Here is a 24,639-nt window from a genome sequence, read left to right as displayed (position 1 = left end):
GCGTCCTGCACTGCAGCCCGAACAAGCCCCCACATGACTAATAGCTGGATGGACATGTTTCCTACAGTTTTGTGATGGACCAAACCCCACAGAGTCCTTTGCATGCTCTGTGATCCCACTTAGTTGGGTGATGTGATAGCCTACATTTTCTAGGATGGCCCCTATTTCAAATATGCTGTCCCATGATCCAGCTGTGTGTCTGGTCTGGGGTCTGGAAAATGTTACTGGACCTGTGGGTCATGAATTTCCTTCTTCCTCCCCAAACTACTGAATTGTGTTCTCTCCCATCAGTGGTAAACCCGGGCTGCTGTAACAGGTGCTTTGCACTGAAGTTCAACAGCTTAAGGGGTCAAAGTGAGCTCACTCCCAGGACAGCAGGTTGGGGAGGTGGGGGGGAGGTGATGCTGAAGCCAAGGGGATGGACGGCAAAGATGGCACTTTCAAGGGGAGGGGCTTGTGGCTGGGTAGGGAAGCAGACTCCTCAGACCCCAGGGTACTGTCCAGGCTCCGATGGCCAATTTCTAGCCAATGACCAGCACCTTGGATGGCTAGGGAAGCCCCAAGGCCATAGAAACAACCTCATTTACAGCACTGAGGATCCGGGAGGCTGACTCCCCCCTCCCTAAGAACACTCTCCTTCATTCACGGTCTTCCTGCAAAACCCTTGGTTTTTATTCCAACGAACCCACATCTCTCACTCCCATAGGAAGGGAGGGGCATTCAAAGTTACGGGGTACGCGCTGCACCAAGCCCCTGGTCACTGCTGTTATTCCTCTAGGCCTTCTTCCTCTTCGGACTATCAGGGCTGGGCCAGAGAATTCCAAAGGTTCCCCCAGACAAAGCCGTGAGCTCCCAGACCTATTCTTCGTGTCACTCCTGGCAATCACCTCCCCAATTTGGGCCTCCTATGCTGTCTGAAACCTTCCTGAGAGCAGCACGCCAGAAATTACAGCAGCCTCGTCAGGTCCCCCAAGCTGCCTTCCCAGCAAAGAGGCGAGCTTGCAAAGGGTGGTCGAGTCACGCTCTGAGGGTGCCCGCATGACCCCGGGACTCCTGAGGACTCAGTTACCTGGGCATTTGTACAGCTTCCTGGCTTGAGCTATGTCTCCCTGACTGAGCCGCACGCGCTGGCCAATGGTCGGCCTGATGCCATTGTCGTCTCGGCGGGGGAGGATGGTGTCTAAGAAAACTCCTCTGTGGGAAGAAAAGAGAGAGAAAGGAGAAGGACAGGTCAAGGCTGGCTGGCTGGCCACGCTGGGATGTACAGTCTTTATTTCCCTGCCCACAACTGCCTCGACATCCCTGGCCCCTGCTGCCTCTCCACAGACCCGTAGGACTGAAGAGATTTGCTTTACTCATCCTGGCATGTGGGTTTTCTATTTCAAGCGCTGCCTACTCACTTCCAATGGGAGAATGACTCTGCCACGTTTGCCGATCTGCCCTAGCCCACTGGCCTGGGGGCTTCCTTATGGATGGGCACTGAGCATTGCCACGAAGCCCCTCATGGGTCCAGGCCCCCGGGCCACCACATCGTACAACTTTGGGGAGCACCATTCAGAGAGCCCCCCGGAGTTGTGCAGCGGGAACCACTGAACATGGGTAAGTCTTGGAGAGGCTTCACAGAGAGCCTGGGAACCAGCACAGTGCGAGGCTCTCAGGGGCTGGTAAGTTAGTGCTGGTTGATGGGTTTGTGAATCACGGGAATCAGGGTTTGGGGGGCCTTTCTGGCAATGGGGATGATTGCAGAGAGCAAAGGGTAGCTGTGAGGGCCCTGGTCTAGATATTTCCACGTACGGCTTGGCACTTCCATCTGGGTGAGCTCGGACAAGCCCCATCCCCTCCCTGAGCCTCAGTTTACTTCTCTGACAGTAAGAGACTGGCCCAGACAGTCCTAGCAGTCCCTTCCAGTTCTAACATCTTATTCTATTCCCACATGAAGGAAATCGAAATTGACCATAAGAGAGGAGCAGACGGCAGGCTGCCGGGCTGAGCACAGTCTTGGACCTCCATGACACGGGCCTGGTGGACCCCTGCCTGAGCCTCCTTTTCTGCCTCCAGACCCCCGACGCAGGGCCTCTCTGGAAGGGAGGGCCTCCTTCCGAACCAGTTCCTTCTCCAGGTACCTGTGTCTTCCCTCCCTTGTTAATCAGGTTTCCGGAAAGAACTATCTCCGTTCTGTCGACTGCCCACCTCCCATTCACTCCTCAATGCAACTGCAACCAGACTGCCCTACAAAGGTCCACAGCCACCAACTGACTGATGACCCCGCTGGACACCTGTCACCCCCCACATACCCTCCCCCACAGCACTGACATCAGCTGCTCCTCCCTCCCTGGCTCCCAGGGCACCGATGTCTCTGTGCAGCAAGGGGACATCCATCTACTTCCGTTTCCCTCTCTGAGCTCTCCCTGGAGGTTCTGCCTTCTTTCTCCTCTCCTGCTCCGCTGGCTTCTCTGGGTTTTCCCCCGCCATGGAAAGGTATACAGAGAATTCTCTGATTCTGAGCCCCAGAATCACCTGCTAAGCCCCAGATGCCCCGTTACCCTTCCCAGTGGCCACACTATCCTCTGGGTCTGACATCCACACTCAACCCATGAACCCTGTCTCCCGAGACTTAATCCAAAGGCGCCATGGCACTTTCCATCATGCCCCGAATCCATGCCCTCCTCCTCGTTCCAGACCACTGCCTCAGCTCAGACAGCATCCCCTTCCTGAATTCTTCCCAGCAGCTTCTCAACTGGCCTCCCTCCTGAAGACTCAGCCACCTCTGTGGGGCCCCTGTAACACGACAATGGGGATGTACAGAAATTCGAGTGCAGGCTTGTGTCTTCTCTGCTTAGAAGGCTCCACTGATCTCCAGTCACCACCTGGATCCCCAGGCCCTTGGCCCACTGGCCTCTGCCTTCCTCTCTAGCCACTTCTGACCCCTCCACCCCACTTGGTGTCTGAAGCAACACCAAACTGCTGCTAGCCCCAAACGTGCCCTTACACATGCTGTCCTCTGTCGAGGCTGCCACTGCCCATCTTCTTGTCCACCAGCAAACTCCTGTTCATTCGCCAAAACCCCAGCAGATGGCTTTCCCTCTTTAAAGTCTTCTTGAGCCTTTTTTATCCAAACCATCTTGAGTTACTAGTTCCTTTCTCTGGGCTACCTCTGGGCCTTATTTGTCTAGTCTCTTCTTCTCATACTCTATTGTCTTTTTTGAAGGATGAAGATATTTGTCTTCTCTGCTCAATAGTTAAGTTCCTCAAGTAGAGACACCAAGACCTTCATCTCTATGTTCTCAGGGACTGGAGCATAACAGGTCAAGAAATGCTTTTTGAATTAAATTATGTAACCAAGGTAAGGCAGTGTCTTCAAAAAATCTTGCAAAGCAATACACCCAAAGGAAATGTGAAAATCCACGTTACCTATGTATTAGCTGAAATTCTGTACTACCTTGGACTTATTTCTTGCTGGTTACATGTTTGATCATTTTTCTGCTTTTGCATATACTTTTTCTAAGTCAGATTTCAAGCTCACTTTCGTTCCAACGGAAGCAGGCAGGAGCCTGGGTCATCTGCCGGTTTCCTTTGAAGCATCCCTATCTCCAAACTTTAGCCACGTGGTCTTTCTCTAATTCCTACTGTCTCATCTCTGGGTCTAGAGCCTTCTGGAGAAACTTTAGTGGAATCCTTGGTTTCCCTCACTGACCTTGCCAAGTTTTTTTTTTTTTTTAAGATTTTATTTATTTATTTGACAGAGAGAGATCACAAGTAGGCAGAGAGAGGGGGGGAAGCAGGCTCCCTGCCGAGCAGAGAGTCCAATGCGGGGCTCGATCCCAGGACCCTGAGATCATGACCTGAGCTGAAAGCAGAGGCTTAAGCCACTGAGCCACCCAGGTGCCCCAACTTTGCTAAGTTTTAAACCTCAAGTAATGACTCCCCATAAAATTCAAAATTCAATCACCTACTAAATCTAAAAAGAGTCACTTCTGCCCTAACATAAAATGTGCCCTATTTGTAATTATTTTCTTGATTCCCCCGAGGGAAGAAATTTCGCTGCACAAAATGTAAAGCTCACCACAACCTCTCAGCAGCCCAGGCCAGCCAACCCCGTTAAAGCCCACACACGCAGGTGACTCTGCCAGGAACGTGATGTGTGGGTGCCATTCTTATTAGGGTTTCCTCCCCACAGGTGAGAAAAAGCCTGCAGAGCTTAAGCATCTCTCCCAGAGTCCAGAGCTAGTAATGGACAGCCAGCCCTGGAACGCAGGCAGGCCTGGAGCCCATCTCCCGCATCCTCCTCCTTCCAGCCAGTGTTTCCCACAAGGGCGACTTCAGACACCGAAACAGCAGGAAAAACATCAGCCCACGCTCGGACAGCACGAGGGGGCTGGGACTCCCTCCCCAACTTTTCCCTGAGTTGCCAGCAAGGCAGTGGGCTCTGGAAGATATTTACCACAAGAGGTGTCCCTTGCGTGAACCGCTGCAGTGACATCCCTCTTAGGTAGGACAATCTTAGCATTGACATTCTACTAAACTAAGAAAGATTTGGCAGATGCTATAGGGAACAAAGCTGTTGGCTCTGAGCTCTCCAAACAAAGAGGTCCCTGGACCACAGAAGTGTCTCCTCAGCTCCTGGACACCTGCCCAATGAAACCTGCAGAAATAACACTCCCCAGAGCCCCAGTCTGACCACGGGGGAGGAGGGAAGGCCGGCAAGAAACTAGAAACTGGGGGCGCCTGGGTGGCTCAGTGGGTTAAAGCCTCTGCCTTTGGCTCGGGTTGTGATCCTGGGGTCCTGGGATCGAGCCCCACATCGGGCTCTCTGCTCAGCGGGGAGCCTGCTTCCCCCTCTCTCTCTGCCGGCCTCTCTGCCTACTTGTGATCTCTGTCTGTCAGAAAATAAATAAAATCTTAAAAAAAAAAAAAAAGAAACTAGAAACTGAAGCTGGAAGGAGACAGATCAATCATAAAGACACACGAAGATGGGTTTTCCTACCAGTAAATTCTCGACAGGCCATTCTCTGCTCTTTAACAAACTCAGACGATGTGCAGGCTGGCTCCAGGGAATAATGACATGGAATTAGGGAGTTAGGGACTGTGAGACTTGACAAAAAGTGGGCCAGGAAAGACCATCAGTAAGGAGGCCATTGATACATGTCCCACTGAACAAAGGAGTTTCCTGAAAATCCATGCAGAAAACTGGCAGAAAGGACAGTGAAGGGATCCACTTGCCACAAAATAGGTTTGCCAAAAATCATTCCAAACTCTGGGGCAGGGGTAAGCATGTAGCTGTGGTGGAATGTGAAAATAGTGAATGGCGCCTCCTATTGTCCATATTCTGGGCCTCGCACCTTGCTTGGCCAATGGAACGAGACAGAAGTGATGTCCTGCAGGTCCCAGAGCCTGGGTCTTAAGAGTCCTGCAGCCTCCCAGCTTGTCCTACAGGAACTCTGAGTCCCAACACAGTGAGGAGTCCAGTCTAGCCTGTCGAGGATGAGAGGCCCCAGGGAGGAGAACCCAGGGCCCCCCTGCCGGATAGGCAGCACAACAACCACACATGGCACCAGCCATCCTGGACTTCCCAGCCCAGTGGCATGGCCACACGACTGTTGCTGTGGAAATGATTCCAGGCAAAACCAGAGAATGAGCCAGAATGACCCACAATGTCACAAAAATAAGGGGTTGCTGTAAGCCATTGGTTTGAGGGTAGATTGTTCCATTGCACTGATGACATCATGGTGGCAGAAGGAGATGGCCGCCTCCCTTTAAGGCCTTCAGGGGAGCTGCTGGGCGCCTATGTGGCTGCCCATCATGCCCATGGCTGCTCCCTCGCCCATGTCTCCCTCTAAGGGGTTCTGGGTATGCTTGGTGGGGAGCTATTATTTCAGGGGTTCGGTCCCTGGGCTTCCACTAGTCTGTGCCTATAAGCTTCGCCATGTTGACAACAGTGTTAATAAGGGTTATCTCCCAGAAGGGCAAAAAGGATGGCGTTATGAACTACAGATCACAGGGAAAAAACTAAAGATTTTTTTTATTTTCTTAAAAGAAAAACAAGAAAAGGGGATGCCTGGCTGGTTCAGTCAGTGGAGCATGCAACTCTTTATCTCAGGGTTGTGAGTTTGAGCCCCACTCTGGGGGGAGGGATTGCTTAAATAAAACCATGGGGCACCTGGGTGGCTCAGTCAGTTAAATGGCTGCCTTCGGCTCAGGACATGATCCCAGCGTCCTGAGATCGAGTCCCACATTGGGCTTCTTGCTCAGCGGGGAGCCTGCTTCTCCCTCTGCTGCTGCCTGCCACTCTGCCTGCTTGTGCTCTTTATCTCTCAAATAAGTAAGTAAGTAAGTAGCTAAGTAAATAAATCTTTTAAAAAAAGAAATATTTATTGAACATCTATCCTGTGCTAGGCTCCACATGGTGCTGGGAATTAGAAGAGGATCCCCTCAAAGATCTTAGTCTAGGGAGAGAGAGGAGTTTAGATGAATGCATAATAATTATTAACAGACAAATGATAAAGCAATATGGAGAGTTGGGACAGTTCTGGAGCCAAGATCCAAGGTACAACCTGCTCACTTGGGCCAACTTGACAGTGGTTCTCTACAGAATCAACACTTTGTCTGTAAACCCTGTAAACCTGTAAGCCTGTAAACCCAGGGCTGATGTGGTGTGACCCCATATTTCCTACACCATTTCCCAAACACGCGAGTCAGCCCAGCCTCCACATTCGAGCATCCTGCTCTGACCCCTGCAGGGGGGACTATCATCCTCCCCATCCCCTTGTTTCCTGAGAATCCCCCCAGAGATCCCCAGGATCGGTCCTTCAAAGTCTCTGCTTCCCAATATGCAAGAGGAAGCCTCGAATGTCCACATGGCAATGAAGGCAACCCCATCTGTCGGTGCTTCACCTGTCTGCACCAGATTCAGAAAGCACAACAGGAAATGTCTGAGCTAGGAGGGGCTCAGAGAACACCTAGTCCCACTCTCTCATGAGGAAACTGATGCCCAGGGAGGTGGCAATCTGACCCAGCGCAAAGCTATCCCCAATTACTGTCTACACATCCCTCAATAGCACCGTGTGTGAGAGCACTAGGATTGGAACCCAGTCTTTGATTCTCATTTCAGGGGTCTCTTCATTACATGGTGCCCCCTGTATCCTCTGATAAAGAGCCAGGAGAAGAGTAATGAGAACAGGGTCAGTCAGTCGCATGCCAGGTGTTCAAAGATGCTGACTTGGTCACAACTCCACCCACCAGAGCTCCAGAGAGATCCTCCTGGCTGCATGCAGGGCGGAGATCACAGCTAAATCAGCTATGTGCTCAGAGGGACAGCACCCCGCTCCCCCCGCAATGGAGAGCTTGGGATGGGGAGGTTTGGAGGATCTCTCCCCCAGTCCTATGACCTCATCAACAGCAGGCTTCCAGCAGCCCTACCCAAGAGCCAAGGAGCCCTGGGTGCCCAGTTCCCTGTTCACTCCCAAGAGCGCTGTGTCACCTGAAAGAATGGCTTCCTTTGATCTTTATGGACACAGGGACTCGTGAAATGGATTATTTCTGTCTTTGCTATAACTGCTAAGAAGCTCAAGGCGAGATTTGCTGCCGATCCCACCAAAGTGTACGTGACTTCATGGCATATATTCCCAATAGCCAGCTGATTCCAAGCTTCAGCATAGCTCTCTACCCTTACTCTCCCCTTCCCCACCCTCAAGTTCCCTCATTTATTTGTTTCTTGTCTTATGTATATACTTGGAACCATTTCAAATCTTTTTTTTTCCTCCATGATCAAATAGATAAATAAAAAGCAAACAAGCTAGCTTTAAGAGGAAACTGACCAAAAATAAATAAATAAATAAATGCCAAGAGAGAAAATATTTACCCTGTGTCTCCTCTAACTCGAAGGTTTCGGAAAGACCCACAACACTGGGACTAGAGAGAGAAAACTTCTCTATACAAAACACTCATATGGTCTAGAAGCAAAGGCAATACTGGAAATACTTAACATCCAGTCCAGCACGGCAATAACTCATTAAAACAGATCCCACCGATACCGGCCGTAAATCACCAGTCTGGCCATCCTTGGGTACACGGGCTACCATCGAGCGTGACCAGCAGGCAGGAAACCTAGATCTTTGTTCTCACTCCGACCCCAGCTACCTGTGTGCCCTCGAGCCGGCTGGAGCCTCATTTTCTTCCCCTCAAAAATGAATCCAAGATTTACGACCCTCCCAGCCCTCCTCTGGTCTAGCTTCCAATAAAGCACACCTCTTGGAGAGAAGCGGTAAGTGTCACCAGGCTTACACCAAGGACATGCTTTGGAAGACTCCCCCGCCCCCTGGATATTTTACCCAGAGCCCCTAAGTTATTATCCTGGCCAACCTCTTGATTATTTCCCCTTTCCAGTTTGCTGCTTGTGCCATTAGGGCGTGATGGAACGCCAGCTTCGCGACAGGATTCAATCTTATTAGCGGGAACCTGATTAGATTGTATTTCATGGCAGCCCGGAGGCCACTGTATTTCAAGGACAGACAGGCCAACTGTGCGAGGAGCATGCAGAGACCCACTCTCCGCACACCTCCAGGCATCCGACCCAAGCCCGCGGCAGGCACAGTAAAACACAGATGAGGCAGAAGCACAGATTCCGACCTTGAGAAGGTGTTCCGGGCGTAGTGCATGATGCTGTCAAAGTCGTAGGTCTCTCCCAGAGAGCTCACTTCCCCAGCTTCCATTTTTAAGAAATTATACTCCTGACCTGTGACACAACACTCTGTTAAGGCCTTTGAAAACCAAGGCAGGTCCCTGAAAGGAGGCAGAGGGGGAGGAGGAGGGCCCAGAGCCACGTCTGAGAGCTGCGGTTGGCCCAATCAAACAGCAAGGTTGTGGTCGTCCTCCTCGTCTTTAACAGACTGGAAATTTGAAACGTCCAACAGCCCTGTGTTCTCCCAACCCCACTCCCCAAAGGTCCCTCCCCAGGTGCCACTGGAAACCCTTACTCAAAGTTTGTAGACAGGTTCATTATTGATCTGATTGCTCAGAAACTTAAAAAACAGATCTCTGATCTTGCTACTGAAAGAAAAGAAGAAAAATCAGAGAGCTAAGTTCAATCCCAAAGAATTCACTATTCCAATTCTCAAAAGCATTTTAAGGTAACCAGATTATTCAGTGCTACTTTCAAGTTCATTATGGACTTCTATATAAAATTATTTCATATGAGAATTTCTGTTTTTTGTTTTCTGGTTTGTTTGGTGTTTTTTTTTTTTTAAATCTAGATACTCTATCTGCCTTGGGGCAGGCAGAAATTCTGCAGGCAGAAATACTGCATTTACATGTACTCATGTCCTAATTGTATTTGTTTCAAAAAGATGGGCTGCTGAAGTCAGCAAAAGGGGCTCTTAGAAAAGCAACCAGGAGAACTCCTCTTTTGGCTTCTCGGCTTTGATGCTGCCAACAGTGTTCTGGTCTATTCTGTTCCTGTTAGGAAATGGAGCTGGATTTCATGGTCCTTTACAATGTGAAAAGTCATTTTGTTTCTGCTGTAACCTACAAGCTGGGGCAAGAAGACTTCCCAGGAAGGACCACAGAGGACACCGGCAGTGCTGGTGACAAACACCTACACAATAGGGTGGCTGCCTCCTTACAGAACAAATGAGCATTGGTCAGCTCCCCAAAATCCCTCCCCTTCACACCTGCCTGCCCTGGTGGATGCCAGCTTCCTGGCCAGTGGCTTCCAGACTCCATACTGGCTTCTTACCTGGTTGGATGTTTTCTCTGATGATGGTGACGTGCTGGTCTCTATCTGGCCGGGTGTGTTCATGCCAGAACCCAACCACATGGCCCAACTCATGCGCCACAATGCCAAACTTGTCACAGTTTTTCCCAATGGATATGGCCTGTGGGCCTCCTCCTCGGCGCCCAACATAGGAACAACAGCTGGACAGTTGCAGAAATACCCAGGTTAGCAGGTCAGAGAATAGGAAGAGTCTAATGCCCTCCCCAACGTGTGTGTGCGTGTGTGTCTGTGTGTGTGCGTGTGTGTGTGTGCATGTGTGCGCGTATGTGCACACACATATGTATCTAAAAGAAACAGACTTTCAGAGCTGAAAGCACTCTCATTGTCTGAGTTCCCTCCCAATACAGAAATTCCCTCCAAAAATGGTTCACCTTTTTTGGTGGTCATGGATCCACTTGAGAACCCAAAGAAAGATAAGGCCTAGATTCCTGAAATAAGGACGACACCCTTTCCAACCCCTGCACCCCAAGTCTCTGCTGGATCATCTCTGATGACAAGGAAAAGAGATAATGAATGGAGTAAGCTGAGTTTCTGTGAAGGATGAGTCTTGATATCCTTATCAGAGGAGCCTTAGAAATGATTCCTCTTCTGGGCACAATTATTTTTTTCAAATAACATTTATTCCTAATATATTATTATATATTATTCCTAATATAGAAAGATATAAGAAATTAAAATGGCCCACAGTCCTACCACCTTTACCACCCAGAAAACCTCTATCAAACATTAAAAAAAAATACACGGTTGGGGCACTTGGGTGGTTCAGCTGGTTAAATAAAGTGACTCTTGGTTTCAGCTCAGGTTGTGATCTCAGCGTCATAAGATCAAGCCCCGCGTCAGGTCCCACACTCATCAGGGAGTCTGCTTGAGATTCTCTCTCTCCCTCTGCCCTTACCCCATCCCCACTCTCTCTCTTTCCCTCTCTCTCTCTCTCAAATAAATAAATTAATCTTTAAAAAATATATATATGTTCAGAAGATTGAAGTATTAAGTCTCTAATCCCCTCTAATCTCTTCATCTTTATCCAAAGATAACCATTGTTAACAGTGTCTCAGACATCCTTCATAAAAATTAGATATACATTTTTTTAAATTACAAAATGCACTATGTACATTGTCCTTCATTTTTTATATTTTTTCCTCCTTAATTTAGAGATCTTTTTATAATAGTGCATAAAGACCTCCTTCATTCTTTTCAAAGTACAATTAAATTTTATTTAATCAGGCTCCTAATAGTGTACATTTAGGCTGATTCCAATTTTTACTATTTAAACAAAGCCTCATGGGAGAGGAAGAGAAAACAAACAAACAAATAATAATAAGGAAACCAAGAAATGGTTGGACTCTTGTTCATGTCAGGGTAAATTCCTAGCATTGGGACTGATAGATAAAAGGGTATATGCATTTGAGATTTCAGTAGATATTATCAAATTGCAATCCCCAAATGTGTCTACTTACATGCCCACTAATAATATATTAAAAAGCGCTATTTCCCCACAACCTGGCCAACATTGGTTTTATCAAATTTTTTTTTTTTGTCAACTGGATAGGTGAAACATGGTATTTCACCGCATCAAGATTGGACAGTTTTCCATGTTTTATAAGACATTTGTATTTCTCTTTCTTGTGAACTTTGTGATCACATCTTTTCCCTATGTTCTTTTGGGTTGCCCATCTTCTTATTATTGATATGTAAGAACCCTTTATGAATTAAGGAAATGAGTCTTTTGATTGCCAAATATATTGACAATATTTTTTTTCACTTTATTTCTTATTTGGCTTTTTGTTTGTTTGCTTATGTGTTGTTTTGGTTTTGTTTTCACCATAGAGAATTTTAAAATTTCAGTGTATGTAATGACTTCATTTTCTTTTGCCCTGCTTAGAAAGGCCATCTCTAGGCCAAGATTATAAGTAAACTTCACTCTTGTTTCTCTCTAATACTTTTTAAATTTCTTTTTTTTTTTCTTTTCTTTATCCTTTTAAAAATGTTTACATCTTTGATCCAGCTAGAATCATTTTGATGTAAGAAGTGAGGTAGGAATCCAGATTTTTTATTTTTATTCTTCAAAGATTTTATTTATGTATTTGACAGAGATCACAAGTAGGCAGAAAGGGAGGCAGAGAGAGAGAGAGAGGGGGAAGCAGACTCCCCACTGAGCAGAGAGCCGATGAGATGCGGGGCTCAATCCCAGGACCCTGAGACCAGGACCTGAGCCGAAGGCAGAGGCCCAACCCACTGAGCCACCCAGGTGCCCCATCCAGCTTTGTTTTTTTCACACTGAGCTCTCTACCCCACTGTTAAAATATCCAAATGACTAATATAGCTCGTTTAAGTAATACTCATTTAAAATGCTACCTAAATTTGTGTATAGGCATATTCACTTTAAACTCTTTTGTTATGTTCTAAGTGGTCCTAATTATTATCATCTTCACTTGCATTTTAAACCCTAGATGTTTGACTAGACCATCAGAACTCTTCCCATAATCCCACACTACTTCTGTCCCTCTGTCCCTCTGTCCCTGTTGTTCTCTGTTTCTCTCTCTGTGCCTCTCTTTCCACCTCCTCTCTCTCCCTCTCTGTCTCTCTCTGCCTCCGTCTCTGTCTCTCTCCTCTGTTGGCCATTTCTACATGGTCATTCCTCCAGATAAACTTTAGTATCATTTGTTAAATTTCTAAAAACATAAATACACATATACCTACATATACATAAATGTAGATATTTGAATCACAATGGCATGCGTTTATAGGTTATTTTAGGGAGTCGTGACATCTTTACTCTGTTAAGTATCTCTATACAGGAAGTGGTATGCATTTCCATTTTTACTTTTTTTTTAAAGTTTCCTTAGAGTTTTAGCATTTTCTTCCTATAAGTCTGGCATATTTTGGCATTTTTTGTTACGTTTATTCTTAGATATATTATTTATTATGTTTCTATTAAAGTGATACTTTTCTCATTACAAAAGTGTATCAAATTACTACATTATAAGGAAAAGTAATTAATTTTCTTGTTACATTTGTAATCAGTCACCTCATCAGGGTCTCCTTTTGTTTCTAAGTTTCTCGGTTGTTTTTCTGGGTTTTGGGGTACATGTCACATTAACTTCAAACCATGCAAACATTACCTTCTTCCTGCCAATACTTACTGTGTGAATTTCCTTCTCTTAACTAATTATATTAGCTAGCATTTTCCAAAACGTGTAAAATAACTGTGGTGATCGTGAAGATCTTCGACTTGTTCCTGAGTCTAACAGAAATGCTTCTAGAATTATCATTGTTAAATCTGATGTGGGCTGTTGGGACACACACACACACACACACACACAGCTTTAGCCATATCTCTCTAACTTAGAATTGTAGGCCTTTTATTACCTGGATAACTTATAATATTCATCCTGATTCCTTTGTGACCTAAGAGTTGTACAAACAAAAAATGGAGCTTTTAACTTACTAGGTAATGCAGGGGTGTTTTACTCTACTCTTTGTCATGATGTCCAGTCTCATTGCTTTGCAATCAGAGAACATGTTAATGCTCTTTCTGCCTTTGAGAATCCATTGAGGTGTGTTTCATGCTTAACAGATGGACAATGTCTACAAATGTTCAACACACACTTAAGAAGAAAAGATCTGTTATCAGATTGCAGAATCTGATAGATCCATAGGATCAACTCTATTCTATTTCTCCAGTCCCCTACAAATCTCTACTCATTTTTTGGTCACCTCGACATTGATCTCCTTGGGTGGACAGAAATGAAATAAAGTCGCCTGCTGCTGGTGTTTCTGTCAATTTCCCCTTGAATTCCCTAGGGCTGGTTTTATGACTCTTAATGCTGCACTGTTTGGTGCATAAAGATTTATGACGGTTATATTCTCACTGTAGCTTGGACTCCTTCTCTTTATAAAGTGACTCACTTTTTTTTTTTAACACTCTCCTACTTTAAAAATGAAACAAAACAAGAACGAAACAAAAAAGGCCTTGTCTATAACTAAAATTATGATTTTAACATTGTTTTTGTTAGCATTTGCCTGTGTGCTGTCTTTCCTTTTGCATGTAACCTTTCTGGATCATTCTTTTCAGTAGTCATTTTATGCATACCCCATGTGGTTGGGTTGAAGTATCTGAACCAGTATGGGAAACTTTTTCTCTCAGTAGGAGAGGACATCACACTTACATTTCCTGGCGTAATGACTAAGTTTAGTCATAATCCAGGCGCCTTATTATTTGTTATGTTTTCTGGAGGAAGTCTATTAGCCCAGGGAGCCCATAAAATTACATGTAGAATTTCGCGTAAACCTATATCCATCATGAGGAAGCCCATAGCTTTGTCAGAGTCTCAGTACGATCGCTGGCCTCCAACTGGTTCGGAATCTCACTTCTCCATATGAAACACCCCAATTCCTTCAACTGCTCCCATGACAGGAGATCCAGACCCCTTGTCTTTCTAGAATCTTCTTCTTGACCGGCCTACTTTGTCCTGGGATTATGAGTTCCTTGGGGGCAAGGGGAGTTTCTGACAAACCCTAGGTTGCTGTTTATCACAGCTCCTTGGAAATACTTGGTTTTACAGAGAACATTCAACTCTCAGGAGCCATCAGATTTGTCTGGCTCCAGTTCCACTGAAGTGGGCTCGCAGGCGCCTACTTACCCACAGGTTCTGTAACTGAACACAATGAAGCTCTCCTCGTCAGTCCTTTCTACGAAGGTCACACAGGTGTGCTTCTCCCAGTGTCTCATAGCCTGCTTGAAAATGGCCCTCTGGCTTCCTGAAATGACAGGGCAAGTCTCGTCACTGTCCTGATGGGTCCTTGCCTCCCTCAGAGGCCATACGCCATGCTGACTCACAACGACGCTTCTTCCAATGAGAATTGCATACCCCAGACTAGAAATGAGCTAGGAATAAGGATTTCCCTTGCTAAGAATATAAATTTCCTGAATTGCCAAAACTCAGGGAGGAAGAGTTCGTGAAGGAAAAAGAGGATAAAAGTAGATTTTCAGAATATCCCAGGCTCTCTAGCTTTTCCTTTGAATGGAGAGTACTTTCATCTAAACTTAAAACAAAAAAGCTTACCCGGATTATTCAACTGGAAAATTTTAGGCTTTTGAAGTAGCTCACCAGCATTGCATTCTGAGGCCTCATTTTATTTTCTATCTACCAGAGTATGGGTCCATATGCTCTCAAAAGTTTGTTTTCAGGTACATTCATGCTACTTTTGCCTGGGGCTACAGTGTTTTCTGGTGGATCCTTGAGCCTCCTTTTCTACAAGCCCTTTGAAAACAGGTGAATTTCATGATTTCTCTGAGCACGTCTTCATATTTCCTTGAGTGGAAATGTGTTGAGAATTAGAACAATAAGTAAATTGTCTGGGAGAAGAACAGAGTAGTTGTAAACTGGCTGATAGTTAGTTACAGTCAATATGTGTTCTCTAAAAGAAAACAATATACCAATCTGAGATAAAGAACAGTATTTTGATTTTCCTAGAAACAATGAGAAGGATCTAGAAAAATAGTTGTTTGGAGACTACAAAAAACAGTTGGAGATGGTGTCTGAGTTCTAGAATCACCTTGTTGCCAAAAATAAGCAGAGCACTGGGGAGGCTTCCATCATAGTCTGGAAGACCTGGGTGTGATGTCATATTGTCCCCCAAAACAAACATACAGAATAAAGAATAACCTAGCTGTCCACTTTTTTTTTTTTTTACATCTTGATATTTTTAGTTCAAATCATTTATAGCTCAGTCACTCACCAAAACAGCCATCCCACTAATTACAGAACAAGAAAAACCACCATGTTAAGAGAGTTCTCTATATAAAATCAGATAACTTTGATGAAGGTTGTATAAATCTTTGGTCAGAAAAGCACACCACATCTCAAAGAGTGCGGTTAAGCACCAGCGAACAAAAGCAAGTAGCTGGTTATAATTTCAGTATTTTAATTCTTTAGGCACACGGCTTTCTCTCCTAGCAGGACTGGGAGCTCCTTGAGGGCAGGTGAAGTCTAGGTCATCTTTTTATCACCAGCACCTAAGTAAGAACCCAGCACAAGGAAGCCCTGGATTAGTGGAACGGGAATGATGAGGCAGGAGAGAGAAGGGGAAGCCCAGAGGCCCTCCATGCTCTTGGCCATCTCCCAGGTCCTGTCATCCACATCTTCACTGTGCCTTTACTCATCAGTGGTTTTCAGTGGCTTTGGCTTTGGGACATTTGCTTTATCAACCACCTCTCATAAAAGTCACAGAACCGCAGAGACGAGGCAGACTTGCGTGTGCGGTCTGAGAACCCAGAAGAGGCAGCTCTATGTGGCTTTTCACTGAGGCATTCAGCCAGCACTGGCCGCGGGCCTGCTGTGGGCATAACTGCTGACCATCTACTATGTGTCCCTGCACTGTTCTAGGTGTTGGAGGGGTAGGAATGAGAACAAGACAGGAAAAAAGATCTCTGCACCCACAGTGCTTGGGCAGAGACAAAAACTGGCAAAACAAGAACAAAAGTCGAAGCATTTCAGAAAATGGGAAGTACTGTACAGATTAGAAAGTGGGGTGCTGAGAACAAGTGGTCAGTGGGTATATCGGTGTTTTCGAGGACACAAAGAAGGCCTTTCTGGGGACATGTCATGTGATCTGAAATGCAGTGATAAGAAGAAACCACGAGAAGGTCTGGGGAAAGAATGTTCTAAGCAGACAGAGGGCAGGTACAGGTGTGTTAAAGCAGAAATGAGCTGGGCATGTTCCAGAAGGGAAAGGTGCCTGTGAGGTCAGCACACAGGGGCTGGGGAGAAGAGAGCAGGAGCGGGGTAGGAGACTGGGTGGAACAGGGGGCAAGGGCTGACCTCGGAGGCCATGGTCAGCAGTTTCAGTTTCACTAGTAGTGATGGGAAGCCACTGGCTGACCTACGTATTTTAAAGATAATAATACCAATAGCAAATAATTACTAATTACTATGTGCCAGGTACTATTCAAGTCCTTCATCTAAATTAACTCATTTAGTTCTCAAAACAACCCTATGAGCTAGAAAATATTATCATCCCCACTTACAGAAGAGGGACTTAACCCGGCGAGGTTAAGTACCTTCCCACAGGGTATACTGCCGGCAAGCAGTACTAGCCGGGACTAGCCACATCTAAGGGCTCACTCTGCTTACCCTGCATATTGCTGCGGGGATGTGACCGGTGTGGGTGCCCACCCAGGCAGAAGACAGGTTAGTCACCCTGTGTGGCTGCTCACAGCTGCCTTTGGCCTGGAGGGCTTTGCTCAACTACCCATTGTGCAAACCCTGTCCCTCTTTCAAGACCAGGATCATGTGTCACCCCCTGCATGAAGGCCTGGGGACTAGGTGACCACCATTGAGGACACAGCCCCAGCAGAGACCACAGTTTTGCCAGGCTTAGAGCACTAGCCCTGAAGGCATAATGGAGCACCAGCAGGTAGGACTGCCGTGTCCCAGGCTCTGCTCCACCCCCCGGGGAGGACACAGCCCCAGAGGAGGTCTCCTCTGGGACTACTGACCAGTGAAGTTCCCACCGATGACATAGGGGATGACCCCTCCGGGCCATATTCTCTCTGTCCTCGAGGTTGTGGCTCTCCGGACGCGTGGAGAAAAGGTCTCAGCTTGGGCATCCGAGGTCCGGGGGCTGTGCAGGAGCACAGCATTGTCCTCGCCATCTGCAAGAGAGGCATGCTGCCATTTACTCTGCCTTTAGTTCCTTCTGGCCATCATGGTTAAGACTATATTACCCGTGAATCCACAAAGAACATGTGTTCTAAATGGGGTATTCGGTCTGCTCCGGGTTTTGAACCCCTGGGCGTCAGGAAGGGTGCCGGGGCTACGACGACGGAAGCAGGCTGGCTTGCTGGAAGCCTTGAACCACACCCTGTGGGGCTCCATGGCAGCCCGAGAGAAGGCATCCTTTGGGATGGAGCGGAGTCAGGGATGCGCTCTCTTCTCAGAGCTGGGAATATTGGAGGGAACTTACTGAGCCAATCTCCAGCCCTGACCAAATGCCCATCAATGCTGCAAATGTGGAAAATAATTTGGCCAGTCTGACAAAGTGAACCAGCCTGCGATGGTTCAGATACTCTTTGCAAGATGAGCCCCTGGAAAAAGCAGCGCCTCATAAAATCCCCCAGCTCTTCCCAGTCTCTTGGCACAGCTGGACCTTTAAGAGAGGGAGGTGGAAAAGAAGTGGAGGCCCTGTTAAGGTTCTGAGTCCATGGTGGGGCCCCGGCAATAGCAGAGACAGACAGATGGGGTAGAATCGCTTGAACCTGTGGTGCCCTAATCATCAAATCCACGTTCATTTTGTCCATTACCCAGACAACATAACCTTTTTTTTTCAGCCTACTTGTGTAGATTCCCTCATTATTCTCACTTGGAGCATTTTCTCTTCAGTTTCTATATCTTTTCCCCAAAAATCAGCTTTTGATTTTTTTTGATCACTTTCATTTTTTATTATTCATTACTTTTATTTCTTTTATTACCTCCTTCCATTTGCACTTATTTTATTCCAATCTTTCCTTTCTATCTTCTTTTCTTTTTTAAAAAACTGGAGATGTAACTCACACACTGTAATAGACATTCTTTTAAAGTATAGCATTTAGTGGTTTTTAGTATATTCACAAAGTTGTGCAACCATCAGCACTATAGAACTCCACAACATTTTCATCACCCCAAAAAGAAACATATTAACAGTCACTCCCCATTTCTAGCTCCTGCCCCAGTCCTTGGCCACTAGTCATCTACTTTCTGTTTCTATGGATGTGCCTATTCTGGACATCTCATACAAATGGAATCAGCCGATATGTGGTATTTTGTGTCTGGTTTCTTTTCCTTAGCATGTTTTCAAGGTTCATCTGTATCATATCATGTATTAGTACATTGTTATATTTTAGGGCTGGATAATATTCCATTGCATGTATCTACCACATTTTGTTTATCCACTTCTCAGATGATGGACATTTGGGTTGTTTCTACTTTTTGGCTATCATGAATAATACTAGTACGGGCACTAATGTACACATTTGTTTGTGAACATATGTTTCCCATTCTCCTGGGTATGCACCACAGACTGGAATTGTTAGGTCATACAAGAACTTTACATTTAACAACCTTTTGAAGAACGAGCAGGCTGCTCTCCAAAGCATCATTTACATTCCCATCAGCAATGTATCAGGGTTCCAATGTCTCCATATACTTGTCAACACTTGTTATTGTCAAGCTTGTTGATTATAGCCATCCTAATGGGTGAACTGGCATCTCAATGTGGTTTTGATTTGCATTTCCCTAATGACTACTGATGCCAAACATCTCTTCATGTTCTTATGAGTCATTTGCATATCTTCTTTGGAGAAATGTGTATTCAAATTCTTTGTCTATTTCTTAATTGGGTTGTCTTTTTACTGTTATAATTATTCTTTGTATATTCTGGATACCAGACCCTTATCAGACATATGACTTACAAATATTTTCTCTTATTCTGTAGGTTGTCTTTTCATTTTTACAATAGTATCCTTGGAACCATATAAGTTTTAAATTTTGATGAAGTCCAATTTATCCATTTTTTTGGTTTCTTATGGTTTTTGTGCCACATCTTAGAAATTACAGCCTAATCCAACCTCACAGAAATTTATATCTATGTTTATACCTATGTTATATCTATTTATATCTACAGTTCTATAGTTTTGGTGCTTATATTTAAGTCTTCAATCATTTTGAGTTAATTTTTATATATGGTGTGAGGTAGGGGTCTAGTTTTATTCTTTTGCCTGTGAATATCTAGTGTTTCCAGCATCACTTGTTGAAAAGATTAGTTTTTCCCCTATAGAACTGTCTTGGCACTCTTGCAACAAATCAGTTAGCCATCCTCTTCTGGCTTCTGGAGTTGAACGTTTGGCACATAATTTTCAATTTTTCTTATATTCTACTGTTGATATTTTTAGGCTAAAATTTCTCTGAGTTCCTCTTTAGCAGCATTCCATCATTTGACATGTATATGTCAATATTAGACATTGATATATTCTGTTAGCTCCATTTAGACTTTCTTCTTTGATCTTTTAGTTATTTAGAAGTGTGATTTTTAAAATTCCTAAATATTTGTTTCTCTGTGGGTGTTACTGATTTCTAACATTGCTTTGTGTTCCAAGGACCCATTTTCCAAGGTGGGGGTCAGCAAACTTTTTCTGAAAAAGGACAATAGTAAATATTTGAAGTTTTGTAGTTAATACATTCTCTGTTGCAACCAACCAGCTCTGCCACTGTAGTGTGACAGCAGCCATAAACAATATGTAAATGAATGGCTATGGCTCTGTTCCAATAACAGCTTATTTGCAAAAACAGATGGCAGGCTGGATTTGGCCTCCTGGCTGTAGATGACTAGCCTGTGCTCCAAGGTATTGATTCTTTTGTATTCTGAATCTTCCTTTGCAGCCCAGTACATGATTGGTTTTTATAAATGTCCCAAATGTCCTTGGATAATGTGTATTCATTTCTAGAATTGATGGTTAAAGGACGCTACATATGTTATTCACATATTCTACCTACAACTATTTTGGCTCCTTGGTGTATCAGTTACTGAGAAAAGTGCTTTAAACAACCCTGACAACTAACATTGCGGACTGCCATTTTATCCTTTCTTCTTAATTTCTGCTTTGCGTTGTTCAAGGCTATGTTGTTTAAGTAATACAAGTAAAGGACTGTTAAATGTTCCCAGTGAATTATTTCTTTCATCATTAATGACCCTCTTTATCTGTAATAGTGTTTATCCATAATAAAGATAATTTTGGCTGATATGAGTATTACTATGTCAGTTAAATTTTGATTACTGTTTGCCTCATAGAGCTTTTTCCCACTCATTTATTTTTGATCTTTTTATGTAATTATGTTTTTTTAAATGAGTCATTCAACAGGTATTATTCTGTGAGTAAATTACATTTCCCACAACAATAACACAAATTTTGCAATGGTCTTATGGTTGAGGTTCAATTTTTTTATTATATATGAAATAGTTTTTGTAAATTGAAATTTTTATTGATATACTTATAGATTCACATGCAGTTGTAAGAAATAATAGAGAGATTTTGTGTACCCTGTACTCTATTTCTCCCAATAGTAACATTTTATAAAACTAGAGTACAATATCACAACTGGGATATGGACATTACTGTACTCCACTGATTGCATTCAGATTTCCCCAGCATCATGTATACTTGTGTGTGTGTGTGTGTGTGTGTGTGTGTGTCTGTAGTTGTATGGAATTTTATCACATGTATAGGTTTGTTTATCTACCACACTTGCAAGATACTGACCAGTTGCATTACCATAAGAATCCTTCGTGTTGGCATTTTATAATCCTATCCACGTCCCTGCCCCTCTCCTCTCTACATCCCTGCCCCTCTCCTCTCCTCCATCCCTAAACTCTCAACCACTAATCTGCTCTCCATTTAGAAAATTTTTCATTTGAAGAATATTATATAAATGGAATTTAACAGTATATCACCTTTGGGAATTGGCTTTTCTTATTTGGCACAATTCCTTGGAGATTCATCTGGGTTGTTTTATGTATCAATAGTTTCCTTCTTTTGCTGAGTCATAATCCATGGTATTCAGGTACCACCGCTTGTTTTAACCATTCACCTGAGAAAAGATATCTGGGCTGTTTCCTGGTATTACAAATAGAACTGCTATGAACATTCATATACAAGTGTTTGTGTGGAAACAAACTTTTATTTCTCTGAGATAAATACCCAAGAGTGGAATTGCTGGGTTGGTAGTTGATGGTAAATGAGTTGATTTCTGGGTTCTGTATTGTGTTCCATTGAACTATGTGTTTATCCCTCTGCTAAGAGGACATGGTCTTGATTACTGCAGTGATATAGTAAGCCTTAGTAACTGGGAGAGGGATTACTCCCATTTTAGACTTCTTTTCTATGATTGTTTTAGTTGTGTTTCCATATAGAGTCTATGGCTGTCCATATAGATTTTAGAATAAAGTTGTCTCTGCCTACAAAAAAAACATGCTGGGATTTTGATAGGAATTACATTAAAACAATAGATCAGTTTGGAGATAACTGTTATCTTTACCATATTCAGTCTTCCAATCCCTGGACATAGTATGTCTCTCCATTTATGTAGGTCTTTCTTGATTTCTTTCATCAGCCTTGTGTGATTTTTAGTATATAAATATTGTACATGTTTTTTAAAAATGTATAGGAATTTCATTTTCTTTGGGTACTTATAAATTGTATTGTGTTTTAAATTTTTATTTCTGCATAATTATTCTTAGTATATAGAAATGTAAGCAATTTGGAGGTTTGGGCCTTATATCTGCCATGCTAACTTCACTTACTAGTTCTAAGATTTTTTTTTTTTTTTAAGATTCCTTAGGATCATCTACATAGCAAACAAGTCCTTTGGAAATAGAAACAGTTTTATTTTTTCCTTTCTGATTTTCATGCCTTTAATTTATTTTTCTTGTGTCAATGCAGTGTCTGTAACTTCCAAAACTATGTTGAATAAGAGTATGACAGCAGACGTCTTTGCCTTGTTCCTGGTTTTAGGGAAAGTAGTCAGTCTTTCACTATTTAGTAAGATGTAAGCTGTAGGTTTTTGTTTTGTTTTGTTTGTTTTTATTTTTTTTAAGATCTTATTTATTTGAAAGAGAGAGCAAGTGAAAGAGAACACAAGCAGACTACCCACTGAACAGGGAGTGTGGTTTGGGACTTGATTCTGGGACTCTGGGATCATGATGTGAGCTGAAGGCAGATGGTTAACCAAATGAGCCACCTAGGTGCCCAGCTGTAGGTTTTAGGCAGATGCTCATTATCAAGTTAAGATAATTTCTCTCTATTCCTAACTCGCTGTGTTTTTATTATAAATGTTAGATTTTGTTAAATGCTTTTTTTTTTTTTTTCATTTAAATGCTCAGTTGATGTGATCATGGGATTTTTCTTTTTTAGTTTATTGATATGGTAAGGTTACATTGATTGATTTTCAAATGTCAAACCAGCCTTGCAAATCTGGAATAAATTCCACTTGATCATGGTGTATAATTATTTTTTATATGTGGATGGTTTTGATTTGATATTTTGTTGAGGATTTTTGCATATAGTTATAATTAGATTTTAAGTATATCTGTTATGAACACCAATAGCTACATTTTTTTCTTGTTGTTCAATCCAAGAATCTCTCTTTTAACAGGTGAATTATACTTATTTTATAACTGACATACCTGGCATTATTTCCTTCCTCATGTGTGTGTGTGCATTATTTGCTATTTTTTTCTTTGCTTCTTTTTTTTTCTCCTTGACTGCTTTTGTAGGATTAAGATATTTTCCGTATTTAGTTTTTATTTCCATTATCTCCTTTCTATTCTTTAGCATTGATTCTAATTTTAACATTCAAACTGGACTTAACAAAGTACAAAGAATTCACAAACTACAAGATAGATCTGAAGAAATCAGAATCTCCATTCTCATTCTGAGAATACAAGGATCTTAAGGCATTTTAATTTACAAAGAGAACTTTTGCTGTTTCGTGTTACTGTTTACTTGCTTTTAAGACCCGAAATAAATTGCTATTTACCAATTATTTGTTTTTAAGACAGATTTATATCTACCTTCATATTTACCATTTCCTTGCTTACTGCTACTTCTTGCTTCCAAATCTCCTTCCTGGAAATGCATCCTTTACTATGTTTTGATGATGACAATAAACTCTCAGTTTATTTTATCCTCAATCTATTTCATCTTCACTCAGTTTATTTTATCCACACTCTAGAAATTAAGTCTAGCTGGGAATGTACAAAACCCTAAGTTGACAGATGTTTTTCTTCAACGATAGTATTCCAGTATCTTTCAGTCTTCATTGTTAACAACAGGAGATATCCTTATAGTTTGATGGTCATTCCTTCACTTGTTATCAGTCTTATCTTTTGTTCTGTTCTCCTTCTTTTGTTTTTTGTCTTTCTCAGCATTATTATAATTGTCTAGCTATGGATTTACATGAATTCTCTGCTTGAGACCCAGTACAATTCTTCCTTCAACTGTGGACAATCCCAATTCCTCATCTGTTTGACCACTGTCTCTTCTTTCCCAGTATGCCTATGAAAGTTCTCTCATTTTCAAGAATTTCTATTGATTATGTGCTTAACAGTCTCACTTTACCCATTGTGTCTCTTTACCTTCTTCCATATTTTCTTTGTCTCTCAATGGTGAAATATGTGTGGTTTCCTCAGATCTATTTTCTACTTCACTAATTCTCTCTTCAATTGTGTTCAATATACTATCCAATTCTAGTTTCAACAATATATTTATCATTTCTAAAAGCCCTAATGGCTTCTAAATCTGTTGATTCTTTTTTCCTCTCTACTATAGTTTCAAATTCTTCCATTGGTTCCTTTGTTATATATACTTATTTAATCTCCTTCAGATTGTTCTATTATTCTTACATCTCTGGGTACCAATTCTCCAATTTATTGTCTCTGCTGATTCTCCTCCATGGATTAACTTTTTGTGTTCCTAATGTTTTTATTTAAAGCTCATTTTTTTAGGGGAGATTATTCCTTTCTAAAGGAGCCCCATATGCCATCAATTATGAGTGTGAGCCTATTTTTTGTTGTTCTTTTTTTTTTTTTTCAGTGCTGTGGGGATTTGAGGGTCCTAGATCAGTTTTTATGTTAATTTCTAAGTTTAGGGTTTCCATATTTAGGAAATGTAATTTGAGAACTTATACCAACATGGGGAACAAGATTTCAGATTCAGTTTCTCATAGATGATATATTTTTACCCACACTTAGAGCCTAGGAAAGAGAGCAAGATTTCTTGCCACTCCTCTTAACCATTGGGCAGAGTTTTTTTTTACTCTCTCTCTCTTTTTTAATTA

General features: G+C 43.1%; 1 protein-coding gene across 2 annotated transcripts in view; it reads right to left on the bottom strand.

Annotated features, from left to right (window-relative positions):
* The window catches only part of TLL2 (tolloid like 2), a gene marked incomplete at both ends in the record, with an annotated part of 116,185 nt that overhangs the window by 36,602 nt on the left and 54,944 nt on the right, over positions 1-24,639 (bottom strand). Inside the window, 5 exons of one of the 2 annotated variants that reach the window (XM_080822741.1) lie at positions 1,070-1,194; positions 8,626-8,731; positions 9,731-9,909; positions 14,413-14,530; positions 17,271-17,426. In XM_080822741.1, coding sequence (XP_080678867.1) covers positions 1,070-1,194; positions 8,626-8,731; positions 9,731-9,909; positions 14,413-14,530; positions 17,271-17,426 — 684 coding nt within the window. Of the gene's footprint in view, positions 1-1,069; positions 1,195-8,625; positions 8,732-9,730; positions 9,910-14,412; positions 14,531-17,266; positions 17,427-24,639 lie in introns of both variants that reach the window. The other variant, XM_080822740.1, reaches the window with a different exon arrangement.

The sequence above is a fragment of the Martes martes genome (genome assembly GCF_963455335.1).
Source record: "Martes martes genome assembly, chromosome: 14".
Taxonomy (NCBI): domain Eukaryota; kingdom Metazoa; phylum Chordata; class Mammalia; order Carnivora; family Mustelidae; genus Martes; species Martes martes.
Note: the sequence above shows the minus strand (reverse complement) of the source record. Positions and strands in the feature narration are given on the sequence as shown.